Here is a 14,719-nt window from a genome sequence, read left to right on the forward strand (position 1 = left end):
CATACTACCGGTATATCCCCAAAAATCAACTTTATTGTCACAGATAAGATACAGTATGTAGCCTGCCCTATTATGTGACATTATGTATTCATGAAGTGGGTGAAATGCATGTCATAATTGTGCAAGCTCCATCATGTTTTTGCTTTACAGAAAGGTATTATGCATTTTCATGTCTTATAATACAATTCAGAACTATCAAGCATCAAAATGAAGACAAAATATTACTGTACGTAATCAACAAACTTGAAATTTCACATTGGTGAATCAACAACATTACATAAAATACTGACAATTGTGACTGCCACCATTGTAGTCTAACTGTCATTGGATATTTCATTGGTTTGACAATAGGCTACACTGTAAGAATATATAGGCCTATATACTGTAATGTGTATATATTTTTTTTGTTACAGTACTGCTGAAATCAAGACTGTACCAGGCAGCAGAGTGCAATGCTAATGCACGACATGGAAGGAGAGTGACTTTTAACCACCGCACTCTGATTTCTGGTGAACTATCCTCTTAGACTTAGATCAACATCATATAAACAAAGGTGCACACTGATGAAGGCCGGATAGCTGAAACGTCATATTTTTCATGTAGAAAATAAAAAACGTTACAACTCACTCTTGCCACTGTGTGCGACCCAGGCCAGTACCTTTGTTTATATGATGGAAGGAGAGTGAAACGACTGTTAGTCTAGTCTGTCTACTGCAGCTACTGGAGCTAGATTACCTGACAATCCTGTGAAACAAGATATGCAATCCGTATACAGTGCTGTTTGGTTTCAATGTGGAGAGCAGTGTGTAGTGTGTGCCCATCTGAAACCAGGTGAAGTAAATAACTGATCTTCAAGCTGATGACGCTACTTGAAAATACGGTTTGTTTTTCACCTTTTAATTTCAGGTGGGGAAAAAACACCAATTCCAGCTATTATTCTGCCTAGTTAAAAACATGATTTATGTAAAACAAAACTCCAGTCTCAGCTTGTGTTACCAATGCTATGCGTTCTTGCTATGCATTGTGTAAGAAGTCACTGCAGTTGATTTTGACGCCGTCCAGAGTCAACTTCCCCCCGCACACCACAGAGCCCAAGAAGGGATTGTCACTGGGGAAGAAGCCCATCACGTCCATGCCATCTTCCTCATCATCCTCTTCATTCTGCTCTTCTTCTATGCCTGACCTGTGCGACGACACGTAGTCGACAGTGGTGTCCTGTGAATTGTGCGTGTAATCGGAGCTGTCCGATTCATGGGAGTAGCTCTTGATGTACGACGTGTGCAGATACTGCTTCACCTCGGCCGGCTCCGTCACAGGGCTCAGCCCGTCCTGGGGGAGGACGAGGACTGAGGAGACATCAGTGGAGCTGCTGCTGCTGCTGCTCTCGACCTGCAGCTCCTCAACCTCCACAGTACTGAGTTCATCCTCCTCTTCCTCCTCACTCGCACTGGAGGTACTCAGCTGGAGCAGGAGGTTCAGTTTTCCCTGTTGGGAGCATACAGGGTTAGGTAAGGAAAGGTGAGGCCAGTCAAATTGTTACTTCAATACAAAATGCATATCTTGTAGATGTCAGGCGACACATAGTTTGTATGTCCAAAACTGTTACTTTTCAGGAAATTGGAAAAGAACCGTCGCAATTGATCAAATGGAGTTTTGGAATCCAGAGCCAGACTTAACCGCTTTAAACTAAACTATATAGCGGGGGAGCCAGTCACCCAAAATTGGAGAGGACCTGTGATGTCATGACATACTTTTTATTCGTGTTTTTACTTTTTTCTATTAATTTGGTCGCGAAAAATCCATTCCAAGGAATGGATTCAGAATCATGAAAACCCCCTAGTTGTCACATGCTACTTAAAGTATGAAGAAATATTGGTCTTCTATGGTGTGGTATACAAAATGGTCATAACTTTGTTTTGCAATGTTTCCGGCAGAGCAGACCTCTGTGGACCTTAATGACCAAGTGAATGGAAAAAACACAAATAGTAAAAGTATGTCATGGCATCACAGGTTAATCTCTATTCCTTGAGCTTTTGGGCCTGTGGCTCCCCGGCTAATAAAGCAGATCTACAAGCTCACAACGTGTTGCAGCACGTACTGTGAGCTAAGCTTGTAGAGGTTTTCATAACATTGTCGTATGATGATGTATAAGATGAATTAATGAATAAATAAATACAAATAAAAAGATGAGATATGGAGATATAGGTTTCTTCCCGACATAGACAATATAATGAATATGTACAGTATATTAATCCGCACTATACCTTCTCTGTGGAACATTCTCTTGCCCATTTACTGTTAGCTGGATCTGGTACAGTAACTGGCATACAGCAACCTAAAATCCTACAGAACCTAGTGGAACAAGATGAGAATTAAAGATGAGAATAGTCTGCACACTGGTGATGAAAAAAAACCTTTAGATCAATCAGATCTTCATCAGTCTCTTGTGTGTTACTTTTGCTTGTCTTGCACCTTGTGTGTGCACTACCTTCCTCAAGGTGAAGACATTTACCATTAAACATACAACAATCTATTGAGTATTCTTTGTTGTGTGGTTCACTTGTAAATGAGTTCGTACAATTCTCATCTACAGTATCTAGTAGTGCAGAACTAATGGAATGACAGTTCCACAAAGTTATAGGGACTTTTAATATTGTTCAAACAGTGTAAGGTTTGTCACTGTGTCCCCAATACCTCCTCCGTAGTGCTGAGATCATGCACAGAAGAACCATGAGTATGATGAGTATGGCCACTATAACGGTAGCAGGTGTTATTTGTCTCTTCTCTGAAATAGTGACAGAAGAAAAAGGATTTAAAGCTAATGACAAGCTTACAAACAATGGATACTAATATCCTGTTGCCTGGCTTATGTGTACACTAACATACACAAACAAACATGCAACTGCATGTACATACACGTATGCACATTGATCAAGGCAGGACCCCCCCACATACACACACACACACTGTGTGGGCCACATACACACACAAGGCTATATAAAACATTGTGCAATCACAGTCTAAAACAAATGCAAGTGCAAAGCATGCATATATTTTGCACATGTATAGTAGTAAAATGAAGAATCAAGTGCTTGCAAAAATACAAAAACGATTTCCTTTTTTTTCTTAATTTCTTTGTATAGTCTACCATATCACTTGACACTTAAATTGTTGAATGTGATGTACGGATGTATATTTTGACTAATCAGTGTGTGTGCTCATTGTGAATATCTGCACCATCACTGCACTGGTTCATCAGACCACCTTTAATTGGTCTTAGCGCAGCCGCAGAGCACGAACTCTGTGCATAAGACAGCAGTGTGCCCTGATTGCATCAGACCACTGTGCATACTAGTGTGCCCTGATTGAACACACCCAAGCGCGCTAAATAGGCACAAGATCATTTGGGGGGTGCCAGCTGTAAAAATGATGACTACATCGGTCTGAAGAGAGCAATAACTGGGGGCACGGTGGCACAGTTGGTAGTGCTGTCGCCTCACAGCTAGAAGGTCCTGGGTTCGATTCCCGCTCTGGACGCTGTGGGTGCATGCTGGCGGCGTGTTTCCTCCTCCGCGTCATCAGTGCCCATACCCGAAGGCGGGGTTGGTGAAAGGGCCTTTCTGTGTGGAGTTTGCAGGTTCTCCCCGTGTCCCCTAGGGTATAGGTACCCTCACAAAAAACATGCAGTGATCCTGGTCACTAAACTGCCTCCCCCTGGCCAGCCGGGGCGCCTGATGGAGGGGAAAGGAACTGGTTGGAATAACGTGTTCCTTCCACGCGCTACGTCCAACCAGGGAAACTCCCCCCTGTCAGGTGTAAAGGAGCAACGTGGACACTCAGGCATGAAGGAAGCATGAGTTCAAGTCCGTTGCTCTCCCCTTGTCCCCCATATATGGGGACTAGGTTGGTGGAGGGTGTGTAGCGCCCAGGATCACATTAGATGATTGACACAGGGGTGAAAAATGGGTTACAAAATCGTGGGATAAAAAAGATATAAAAAATAAGTGGGGGAAAAAGGGCCCTTCAGATGCATGAAATAGTTACAATAATAACTGTGGGACAAATGTAATCAGTAATCACAAAAAATACCCCAGATTAAACAGAACTTGAAGAATACTTACGCTGGATAATGTTAATAACATCATCAGTACCTCGAGGGCCCTCTCCTTTGGCATTCCAACCTGTCATCTGCACAATATAGGAGCCAGGAGCCAGGTCCTTCAAGGTATAGATCATCTCTGAGGATGGTATATGACCTTGAACACAAAATCATATGCACAGAAGAATATGGAGCTGTTACAATTTGCAGGCCCCTTGTCTCAGAAAGGGGACTAATCTATATCTGACAGTGTGAAGAATACTACTTGAGAAACCGACCATTTATTGGTGCAGCGTGAAAAGACAACTGACCGTGATCTGACCGAAACTGATGTCAGTTTTGTTTGCATAAATAAAATATTAATTTGCAGAAGACTTGAACCAGCAATAAATAACCAACACATCTCATTGTCTGCATCCCAGGAGCACCCACTACGACCCGACATGATGTATTAAGCGTTCCAATCAATCAATCAATCAATCAATCAATCAATCAACAACATCTGTGAACCATAAAAAAAAAAAGATTGTTAGTGGAATAAGTGCTATTGTGTGGCATCACTTTACTTACAGGGGGGAAGATCTTTGTTATGATCCATGTTTCTTATGTAAATGGTATAGTTGCTTATGCATCCTTCTCGTTGGTTCCTCGGAATCTCTGACCAGGTCACAGTTGCTGTGTCCCCATTATCATTGTCAACTTTGACCAGAGGCCCTCCTGTCGGAACTGTAAACCATATGAAAGCATAACATTGATTAAAGCTGGACTATGTAACATTCCTCCTCAACCCCAATTTTTAATCACATGTCGAGGGTGGTTTAATCAACAGAGCCAAAAGTCAAAATTCCATTTTAATCCAAAGGGGGTGCCGCAAATGCGAAGATTTTAAACGTTTGTTGTAAAAACATGATTAATTACTTACACATGATCACAGGGGCGACTTGACTGTAATTGGCTAGCTAAATCAGTGGGAATCAGTTTGATGTTAATTTCTAGTAAATAATAAAATAGGGAGAATGTTTGATGAAATTATTTCTCCCATACAGGTCAAATGCATAGACTGTAAAAAAAATATGGACAAAGCGTTCTCCGGGTCTGACATGGACGTAAAATGAAGCCTGTCAGTCCTTGAATTGTGAATCGCCATCTTTCTAGATCCGTTTGGGCCCAGCTGGCCATTGGCTGGCCCAGACAACGAGGCGGGACTTCCCCCCTACTTCTTCGTTGGTTTTTATTTTGACTCGAGTGGGTGGGGGATCCCGTTCATAGACTGTAACGCTAGCCACGCCCCTCAGAACATACGCGACTTTATGGTCATTTTTTAAATAAATGGGACCATAATTTTCCAAAAAGAATATTATGACATTAGAAATGAGACTTTAAACTAGTGACTGGAAGTATTCATGACCATGTTTATTAAGGTAATACAGTCTAGGTGAAGTTGGGCCCAAATACATGGATCTCTATGGAGCTATGGGTTTTTTTTGAGCCCAATGACAGCGCCACAACAGGCCATTATATGAATTTTCAGGAAATCCCGATTTCCTTAGTGGCTTCACAAAATATCTGTCTGACTGCCCCCCTGGTCAAATGGTATAAACACGGTTCAGTTCCTCTCGAGTCTTACCTGAGTCTGAAGTGCTGACATCCATAAAGGTAGTTCTGCCTACTGAGCCCTCGTAGAACACATAAACTGCTCCATCATAGCACTCAGATTTCTTCAAGTCTGCAGAGGAGGGGGTAGTACAAAAAGAGTCAACAGAAAGGGTGTCAAGGAAAACAAAAGACATTAGAGTGGGAACCCATTCCCATTCAGTCCTGGTATTAGAAGTGTAACTGATCAGTTCTTCCAATTTCTCACTACTAGCATTTTAAATGCATGAATTCAACAATATTATAGGTTGTTGACAAGTAAAGAAGTCACAATGTTGTCTTGATATGAGTTTCTACAATACTTTATGTATTTGGCTAACTTAGTGATGAACTGAATGAAAGATGTGTTTTGGATGTGAAATCATGAGCAGGGGTTGAATGGAGCATTCCTCCTCTTTGTACCTGTGATGACCACATGGTTGTTATCCTTGCCAAGTCTGACCCACTGCAGTTCTTTCTTCTTTTGATCTGCCAGGTACCACTCTACAAGATATCCAGTGTGCAGTGCTGTCATTTCAGGCTGTCTCCAGAAGATATCGACACTGCTGTTATTTACAATCACATGAACCCCCTGAAGGGGCTCACCTGGGAGAGGAGAGGACATAGGACATACTATTATAAATAAATAAAGGTGCATTACAACTGAAGCCGTGGTTCTTAACTTGACATTTCTGTAAATTTAGGAAAATTAGTCAATTTAGACAGGAGGTAGCCTAATAAATGTTATTTCACATGGTACAAAGCTTGCACTTTTTTGAACATTATGAAGGCATATCTCTGCTTATACAATTTAATAAACTTTGACATGACTTTGACTTGAATTAGCTACATCTAGCTACATCAGAGTGAGTGTGCTGTCCACAGCGGAGAATCAACTATACCTGTGTTTTTGTAAAGAGTGGAAATCTTGGCAGGCGGAGATTGGCCTTTGGAGTTATTGGAAAACACTGACACTTCACAACTGACGCAGGACTCGACTGAATGATGACTGGCAGGATAAGGGAGGTACTTGTCTGTATAATGTCCTGTATCGGGGTTGTGCACTCTGACCGTGTATCCTGATATACTCGTGTTAGAGGCATCCACCCTCTGCCGTGAAAGAAAAGTTTACATTTTGTTATTTTCATAGAAAGAGTCAAGTCAAGTCTGCCACCACTTTCTGTCACAAAACTATCAACAATGTTGTTATTTGCACTTGGTGATTATCACATAAGGAGACACACAAGAAAAGGAACTGGGAGGCTGTCTGCCCTGCAGCATGGACCATATAGATACTGTACATACAGTAGCCTATACTGTATATCCAAAGGATGCATAGCGTTAAGGACCCAGGAGTTCTCCCTTTTCTTGTAACCTGAAACTGTTATGTGTCTAGTCTGGGTTTCACTTACCTCTCATACTTGTTGTACATGTTAGTTTTGATGAATGTATGTGCAATTGTGCGTACACTACAGTGTATGCCTCATGCCTGTGTGTACTGTATGTGGGGGATGGGGAGTATGTGGTCTATTGCTGCACCTCATAAGTGGTTGAGAGCTGACCTTTAGGTTTGTGTAGAAAATACAAGTGAAAACAGATCAGGGGGTATGACTATAAGGCTAGGACACGACAACGACAAACCCACATACTGTATAGGCCTATACAGTAAATGGCCTATACAGTAAATGGTACTTAGCAATTTTACCACAGTACAGTACACACTGCTACACAGAGAGAACAGAAGAACGGAAGGGGAACAGAGACAGAGCACATGTACTGTGTCTGTGGCAGAGACATCCTCATGATACATTGGTGATCCATGTATTATGCCAACTTAACATAACATTGCAGTGTAGAATTTACATGTGTATAGATGACAGACAAAGCTCATCATTTAATATTGAGGAAGTATTGTGTTAACAGCAATATAATATAGAAAGTTCCTGAGTGCAGGAGTCAAGTGCACGGTGCACCAGTTAGTGACAGTCATGATGATGAATGCAATACATTTTGTATTTGTATTTGGATTGTGCAGGGCCAGGGAGGTGTGTACTTTACTGTATGACTGGGACTGTTGGAAATAAAATGAATTGTTGCTCACCTTCCAGTGTACGGTTACAGAACTTGATTCATTGGAAGCTTTACAATACCACACATCCAGTTCTTTGGGAGCTGTAAAACAGTATCACTTTCAAATTGTCACACAAATAATAATGATAATACATTTTGTTATATAGCGCTTTTCCAAAACAAAAGACGACATGTAGGCTCTCCATGAGATAGTTAAATAAATACATTTTAAACAAAAGGCTGGAAAACAAATTTTTCAGTAACAGACCAGACAAAACAGAAAGAGAAAATTAGCAAGCTACGCTACTGTACAATATCTCTCCAAAGGCGTCACAGAACAGAATGTTCCTGTTTGTGGTAAGTGTGGTAAGGCTTCGTCATCTTAGCCATTAAGCTTGTAGAAACAATTTTACTTCAAACTCAGAGCACCAGGAGAAGAACTGAGACGTTTCATGGTGTAAATAGTTGTGCTTGTTTGTCTGAAACATTTTGACTGTGTATTGACTTGCACTATAAGTGACTAATACCTATCTCGCCCAGGTCACTAGATCTTGCAAAATCTTGCAAAAGAGTTGTTCAATGGATAAATAGAATAAAATTAAATAGATGTAGCTTAGGTACCACATGGTTGTTATAGTACCGTGTTCTAGTTTATGACTGTGCTCAGGTAATGTTACATATAAGGCAATGTAGTATTCTTGTCTATTGATGTTTTACTGGTACATATCATTAAATGGAGCAACTTTGGTGAAGCATAAAATTAACAAACTTGGCATATCTTAAAAGCAATGGAAGACATTTTTGCACATTGTTATTCCAGTATGTTACTGAAACATAATTTGTTAGCATCCAGCAGTTTCTACATGCTGAGGAGGACCCATACTCAACATGTCTAACAAAAAACTTTGGTGTACAGGTGTACCCAACATGCCTGGGTTCACATTCTGGCAAGTGGACTACAGTCTGAATGTGCTTCATCAGGAAGAGTGCATATACTGTATATATTATATGTCTATGTGCGTGTGCGTGTGCGTGTGCGCGTGTGCGTGTTGTGTGTTGTGTGTTGTGTGTGTGTGTGTGTGTGTGTGTGTGTGTGTGTGTGTGCTTACCTTCCTCTTGAGTCGTGTTAGTCTTACTTTTGCTCCACTGACTCCACAGTCCAGTGCTGAACCTGGTTCTGGCTCTAAAATCATACTGAGTGATGGGCTCCAGAGAGGAGACCGACTGGACCCTCAACGGACTCATCTGCAAGTCACAATGCTTCTGTTATCAGTCTGTCATTCTCCTTCATGTACAGTATATGTTGCATGAACAAATTCAACCTTATTTCCATCTACCATTCTAGACCAATAGCAAGGCATTTTAATGACATTAGCCTGCAGTACTGTGTCACAGGTGTGGAGGAGGAATGTTGGTTTAATCTTAATTAAGTTGCATCTGGATGAGGCTTCCTGAAATGGATTTTGCGAGGTTGCACGTCTTGCACAGTCTTCATGATGACCAAAACCACAATTCTTTATATCAAATAAATGTATGTAGCAAAGCTATAATAGCAGTGAGCTTACAGAGTTTGAAAAGGTCTTCCATGTCTGTTGATTTGTGATCCTGTATTGCATCTCCAGGTATTGAGTCCTTTGAGCCTGTTCCACCTTGATTTTACAGCCCCGGGAAGAGCACTCAGCTGAGGCTAAAACAGGGGGTGATGGCATCACTGTGGAAACACAGAAATGAGAAAATAGTCAAACTCTGCTTTATATATTTTCCCCATCTAACTTTAAACATGCACATGAAGCTGTAATTTCTTTATATGCTGGACATGTTTTCCATCTGCACGAGAAGCACCTTCCATAGTGCCATCTATCCATTGCTAATTCCCTTAATCCTGCCCCTTATGTATATTGGACGTTTTATTATTATAACTGTGCATTCCTGCTATTCCTGCACACAAAAAATGAATAACATGCAATCGTGAATAAAGTTGATTCTGATTCTGAACATGAATGTCTAAGGCCACTGTAATCTAAAGCATGAATTCAAATTATGGGATTTGACTGAAAGACAAATACCAATGTTAGTGATTGTGAAGTTGTAGACAGTCGACAACTCAGAGCCCAGGATGTTGTGTGCATGGACCCACACAGAGATTCCTTGGACAGAGCTGTGCACTTCGAAACTGGCACTTGATCCATTGCTAGGGCTTTCACAGGACTTAGGCTCATTTGTGTGATTTCCGGATATTGTCCTCACCCTGGAATACATGAGGTAGAGGTTTCTGTCATCACAGGTATAAGTGTCTGTTGTTTCATGATGATGTACAGTATGACATACCATATCATCATCATCCATGTATCATATTAAAATCAGCATTATATGAACACAAATTATTTCTCACTGCCTTTCTTAAAATGAGAAGTGTAATGGGAATGAGTGTAATTCCATTATGTTACCGGACAGGTTTGCGTGACTCATGAACTCCTTCCACGTTTCTCTTTCTCTTTGAAACTCACCACAAGTTGTTTGAAGTATTGAGAAAGGTGTCCTTTCCTCTATTCCAGGTACACACAACCTCTCTCACTTCACTACGTGTGACAAACTGGTTGCACTTTATATTGTTAGGGATGGCTGGTGAAACTATGCAAAGAGGAAAGGAATGAAACACAGAAAGATACAAATGCTTAAGGAACGCAGCAAAGTGAGCAAACTATTTGAAGCTGTATTACAATATCCAGCTTGCATTACAACTGTATACCTCTTGGTACAGTACTTCTTTTATGTTCTTAACTTGCATCTTTATAGCTTTTAACAGAACCAGCCCTCTTATTTCTGTTGCACACCCAAAGTTTGTTCTGAAACTTGCTTTGTGCAGTAATGAAAATGCAGAACTACAGTATCGTTTTTGTTGAGCTTGACTCAAGAGATGAAAAACAAGGTTTTACTCAAAATACTAGTCAGTTCCGTTTCAGTGAATCACAATGTAACAAAGCCAGTGGAGGACTGACAACAAGCTCTATTCTATTAAACCAGTGTTTATCCACTGCTTTGACCATGTAGCTATAAATGGCTCAATAATACTTGAACTACAGTAACAACATCTTCCTCTGTTGAAGTTGTTCTTTGCCTGCGATCCTACCAGAAGAACATCTGTTCTTGGAAATTGAGTCATTGTAAACAATCAGCAAAAGACAAAACCCACTTTTGAGTACCCACCCACTGGTTAACTCATTAAAACTGGGAAAGCTATAAGTTTATACAAAAATAGCAGATAATTTTATAAGCTCATATGAGCGTGCATGTAAATCTGCTATGTTTGAAAAATCGTGAGAACGTGTGCAAATCTTTGAATATATATATTTGTCTGCGGGGGTCGTTGACATGAAAACGTTTGACTTTGACTACTGATACAGTATGTAGCAATATAAGTTCAGCCTCAGGTGTAAGAAACCCTGTTTTAAAGATACAGTACTTACATGCTGTATGGATGTCTATTCCACAGGGATCATAATAATAACGATGTGGCCGACAGTTGTGACAACGACAGCTGTAGGTTGACGTTGTTGCATTCATCACATTGAGATACAGGGTGGACGAATTTAGATTTTTGTTGTCCGTTTTGAGCCCGTTCTCCCACATGGACTTAATGCACGTGCCCTTGCAGGTAAAGGTGCAGTACACGGTCAAATTGGAGCCTCGTTGGACCAAATTCTTCACATTATTCACATTCTCCACACTGGACCATATGGTGCATGACTTTTCACCTGCAAAAAGTAGGAAGTGTTGACAATCTTGCAGTTATGCTGTTGTTGAGATGTCTAATGCTTACCAGTGGTGTAAACTGTGAAGTAACTATTTGAGGTATTTTGTTTTCACTTTACTGGAGTATTTCCAAAATTCAGTACCTTTACTTCTACTCCACTACATTTAAAGAGATTATTTTTATAGTTTTTTTGATTATTATTACAAAACATATACCGGTACATATCTACTTCAGCCCTATATACATTCCGGCCATTTGAAAATAGCCGATCTGCTATTTTCAAAAGATTTTTATACATTTGAAAACTTGTGAAACGGCATAATGAGTACTTTCTAATTTTGATACCAATACTTCTGTACTTTCACTCAAGTAAATTGTGAATTCCAGACTTTTACTTGTAACAGAGTATTTCTACATTGCAGTCTTGATACTTTTACTTAAGTGGAAAAACATTGTAGTTTCCACCATTCACAGGGTTTCGCTCTTTTGACATGAGTGTTGGACAGGCTATTTAGGCAACAACATCAGTTGTATTGCATTTATGTAATTTGACCAGATCCAATTATTTAGTTCTATTTAAGGCATTCATCATTCTTATTTATTTACTTGAGAATCTGAAATGCACAGTAGGCTACACGGTCAACAGACACGATTAGGATAATAAAACAAAGTGAATATAGGCTTACACAATATACCGTACATAGTTTCACTTTGCATCAACACTTTGGAACATTTGACAAAGGATCACACAACCTGCCTATCATTGGAGCTCCCAAATCCAATGCCATTCACTTATACAGTAAACTAGGCTACAGGGGAGACAATAACTTACCGACACAAGACTGTACAGCCAGTACAGTGATGATAGTAATGGCCCATGTGAAGGCTGTTGTAGTTGTAGCCATGAGTCATCGTCCGTTATAACGGCTTGCTATGTGTTCCTCACATAGCAGAAAATGCAAACAATATTCATGTTTCTTGAAAGACATGCATAATGAATATCCATGTTTCAGGGATTTCTTTTATTTTTATATCCAGTCCATGTTAATATGGTAGCCTATTCCCACCCAATTAATTGAACTTTAGCCTATGCATAAAAGTTATGATTGCATCTATTTATCCGTCTTCATAGCCTAAATATATCACAACAATGTGTAGCCTATATAGCCTACTTAAAAAGGTGATGAGGAAATTAGTTGCTGATAGTGAATTATAGCCCAGCCTACTAACCAAGATGTCCCATGATCCTATGACACTTCAATTCGTTGAAGCTTGAGCTGGTTGTAAACTAGACATTTATTTACTTAGAGCCGAGCAGCAGCGCGTGTCTGGTAGTGAATGAAGTCAGCGTCTGTAAACGGGCAAGTTTCAGGAAATGCACCTGCAATGAGTTGATTCATAACTTAAGGACTGTAATGGGGGTGGGGTGAGACCCCTTCAGGAAGTCAATAAATCAACATATACAGTACTTGGAGTTAGGTCTAGTAAAAGAGTAGACCTGTAGCTATTTTCAATCACTATAGGAGGAAAAGCCACTAAATAGGTTAGACATTGCATTAATGGACAATTGTAATATTCTATAAAATGTTGTGCTAATCACAACACTGTATATTATTTAACACTTCTTATCTTTTCTGAGTTCTGGATTGATAGGAATTTTATCCCATCATAAGATAAATAACAGGCAGGGGAGGACTGTAAAAAAACCCTGCAAAGACTATGAATTATGATAACAGCTCTCGTTAGCCGAAGAGCTATAAGCTGTGAGTCTCCGAAGCAAAAGCCCAAACTGCCCCGGATGCTCACAGAGTACATTTACTTTAGGAGCAATCCCATTACAATACTTATACTTAACTTTAGCTTTTACCAAAATACTTTAAGTAAATTAGCAAACATGAACAGAGGGATTACTCCATATAGCAAAAACATTACCTTATTTCCCCAGAAAGAGAGACGTCCATAGCAGAGGGAGGTTTTTAGTCGTTTTATATCGTTTCAGAGAGAAATAGAACATGGATTCACAAAACACAGCATGATAATCAAATACAGAGCCTAGACCCCCGTAGGGGGGGTCTAGTAGAATGGTTGCAGGTTTCTCTCTACTGCCTCCAAAATGGCAGACAGTATTTATACTCTACAATACAAAATGGAGAATGGTACAAAGCCGACGTGGCACGACCGATGAGTATCGTACTCAAAGTATGGAAAAGTACTGGAATGGAAAAATACAAAACACAGAAGTCTATCTAGGCCTCAAAGGATAAATTTGTCAGGGAAGGGGGTGCCGGCCCGGTTGCTATGGCACCCGGCTGATAAGACAGCTATGCAGCAAGGCCAAATTCATGTAGGGAGACAGTGAGACAGTGATTCACACTAACAGCGCAAAGTCACTACACAGGGCCAAAAGGGTCAAAAGGTCAAAGGAAATGGTCAATCAAGCATAAAATATAAACAGATAGAAATTATCTATCAAACCCATCGCATTTTATGCGCGAATGATCATATGACCTTTGACAAAATCAAAACCTCAGGGGAAACTTTACTTTATACTATGGATAAAATGGAACAGAATGGCAATGAAAAATAAAAAAACACAATGATTTCAACTTTACTAGGCATAAAATCCTTAATTAGATGGTACTTTGGGAAAGAGAAAGAATGGCTTTTCTCTTTTGATGATGATGATGGAGATGATCTTCGGGAGTGGCACCCACCCCAGCAAACCGTTGCAGCCTACCTGGCCGGCGAGATGTGTCATTTGACCACATGAATGTTCATTTTTAGAGCAGTTCTTCTTTTGGCTCGTCATCAGTTCGTTGTCAGAACTGAATCTGCGAGAGTTCTTTTGGCTCGTTTGTCGGAGCCGATTCTTCGCCCCTTCCCCCCCTAATGACAGGTTCACAGATACACTCGATCTCTGCAAACAGACAAGGTTCAAGAGCTGGGAGAGGGGAAACGGGGTATTCTGCATGCGCTCCAGCGCGATGTCGCAACAATGTCTTTGGGAGTCCCTTAAGTACCATAAAAAGGTCAAAATATAGAATCAAGTTGATTCCGGGGTGAATTAAATGCCTAGTCCAAATCGAACTCATGATGATAAAAACCAAAATAATAAAATGTAGAAGGAAATGTTCCTATATTGACAATTTAGGGGAAATATGAAA

General features: G+C 40.3%; 1 protein-coding gene across 1 annotated transcript; it reads right to left on the bottom strand.

The window, feature by feature from the left end:
* Window positions 1-991: 991 nt before the first annotated feature.
* On the bottom strand, window positions 992-12,497 carry il12rb2 (interleukin 12 receptor, beta 2a). The gene is made up of 15 exons (XM_083768067.1): window positions 12,388-12,497; window positions 11,269-11,556; window positions 10,309-10,432; window positions 9,868-10,049; window positions 9,367-9,512; window positions 8,911-9,046; window positions 7,833-7,903; window positions 6,634-6,841; window positions 6,155-6,337; window positions 5,727-5,825; window positions 4,670-4,825; window positions 4,122-4,256; window positions 2,695-2,785; window positions 2,265-2,352; window positions 992-1,485 (listed from the first exon to the last, which is right to left on the bottom strand). The coding sequence occupies exons 1-15, from the start codon at window positions 12,458-12,460 to the stop codon at window positions 1,015-1,017; spliced, it is 2,451 nt and encodes an 816-aa protein (XP_083624193.1). The 5' UTR covers window positions 12,461-12,497; the 3' UTR covers window positions 992-1,014.
* Between the last annotated feature and the right edge of the window lie 2,222 nt (window positions 12,498-14,719).

This window comes from Protomyctophum parallelum, assembly GCF_964188405.1.
Source record: "Protomyctophum parallelum genome assembly, chromosome: 6".
In the NCBI taxonomy this organism is placed as follows: Eukaryota; Metazoa; Chordata; class Actinopteri; order Myctophiformes; family Myctophidae; genus Protomyctophum; species Protomyctophum parallelum.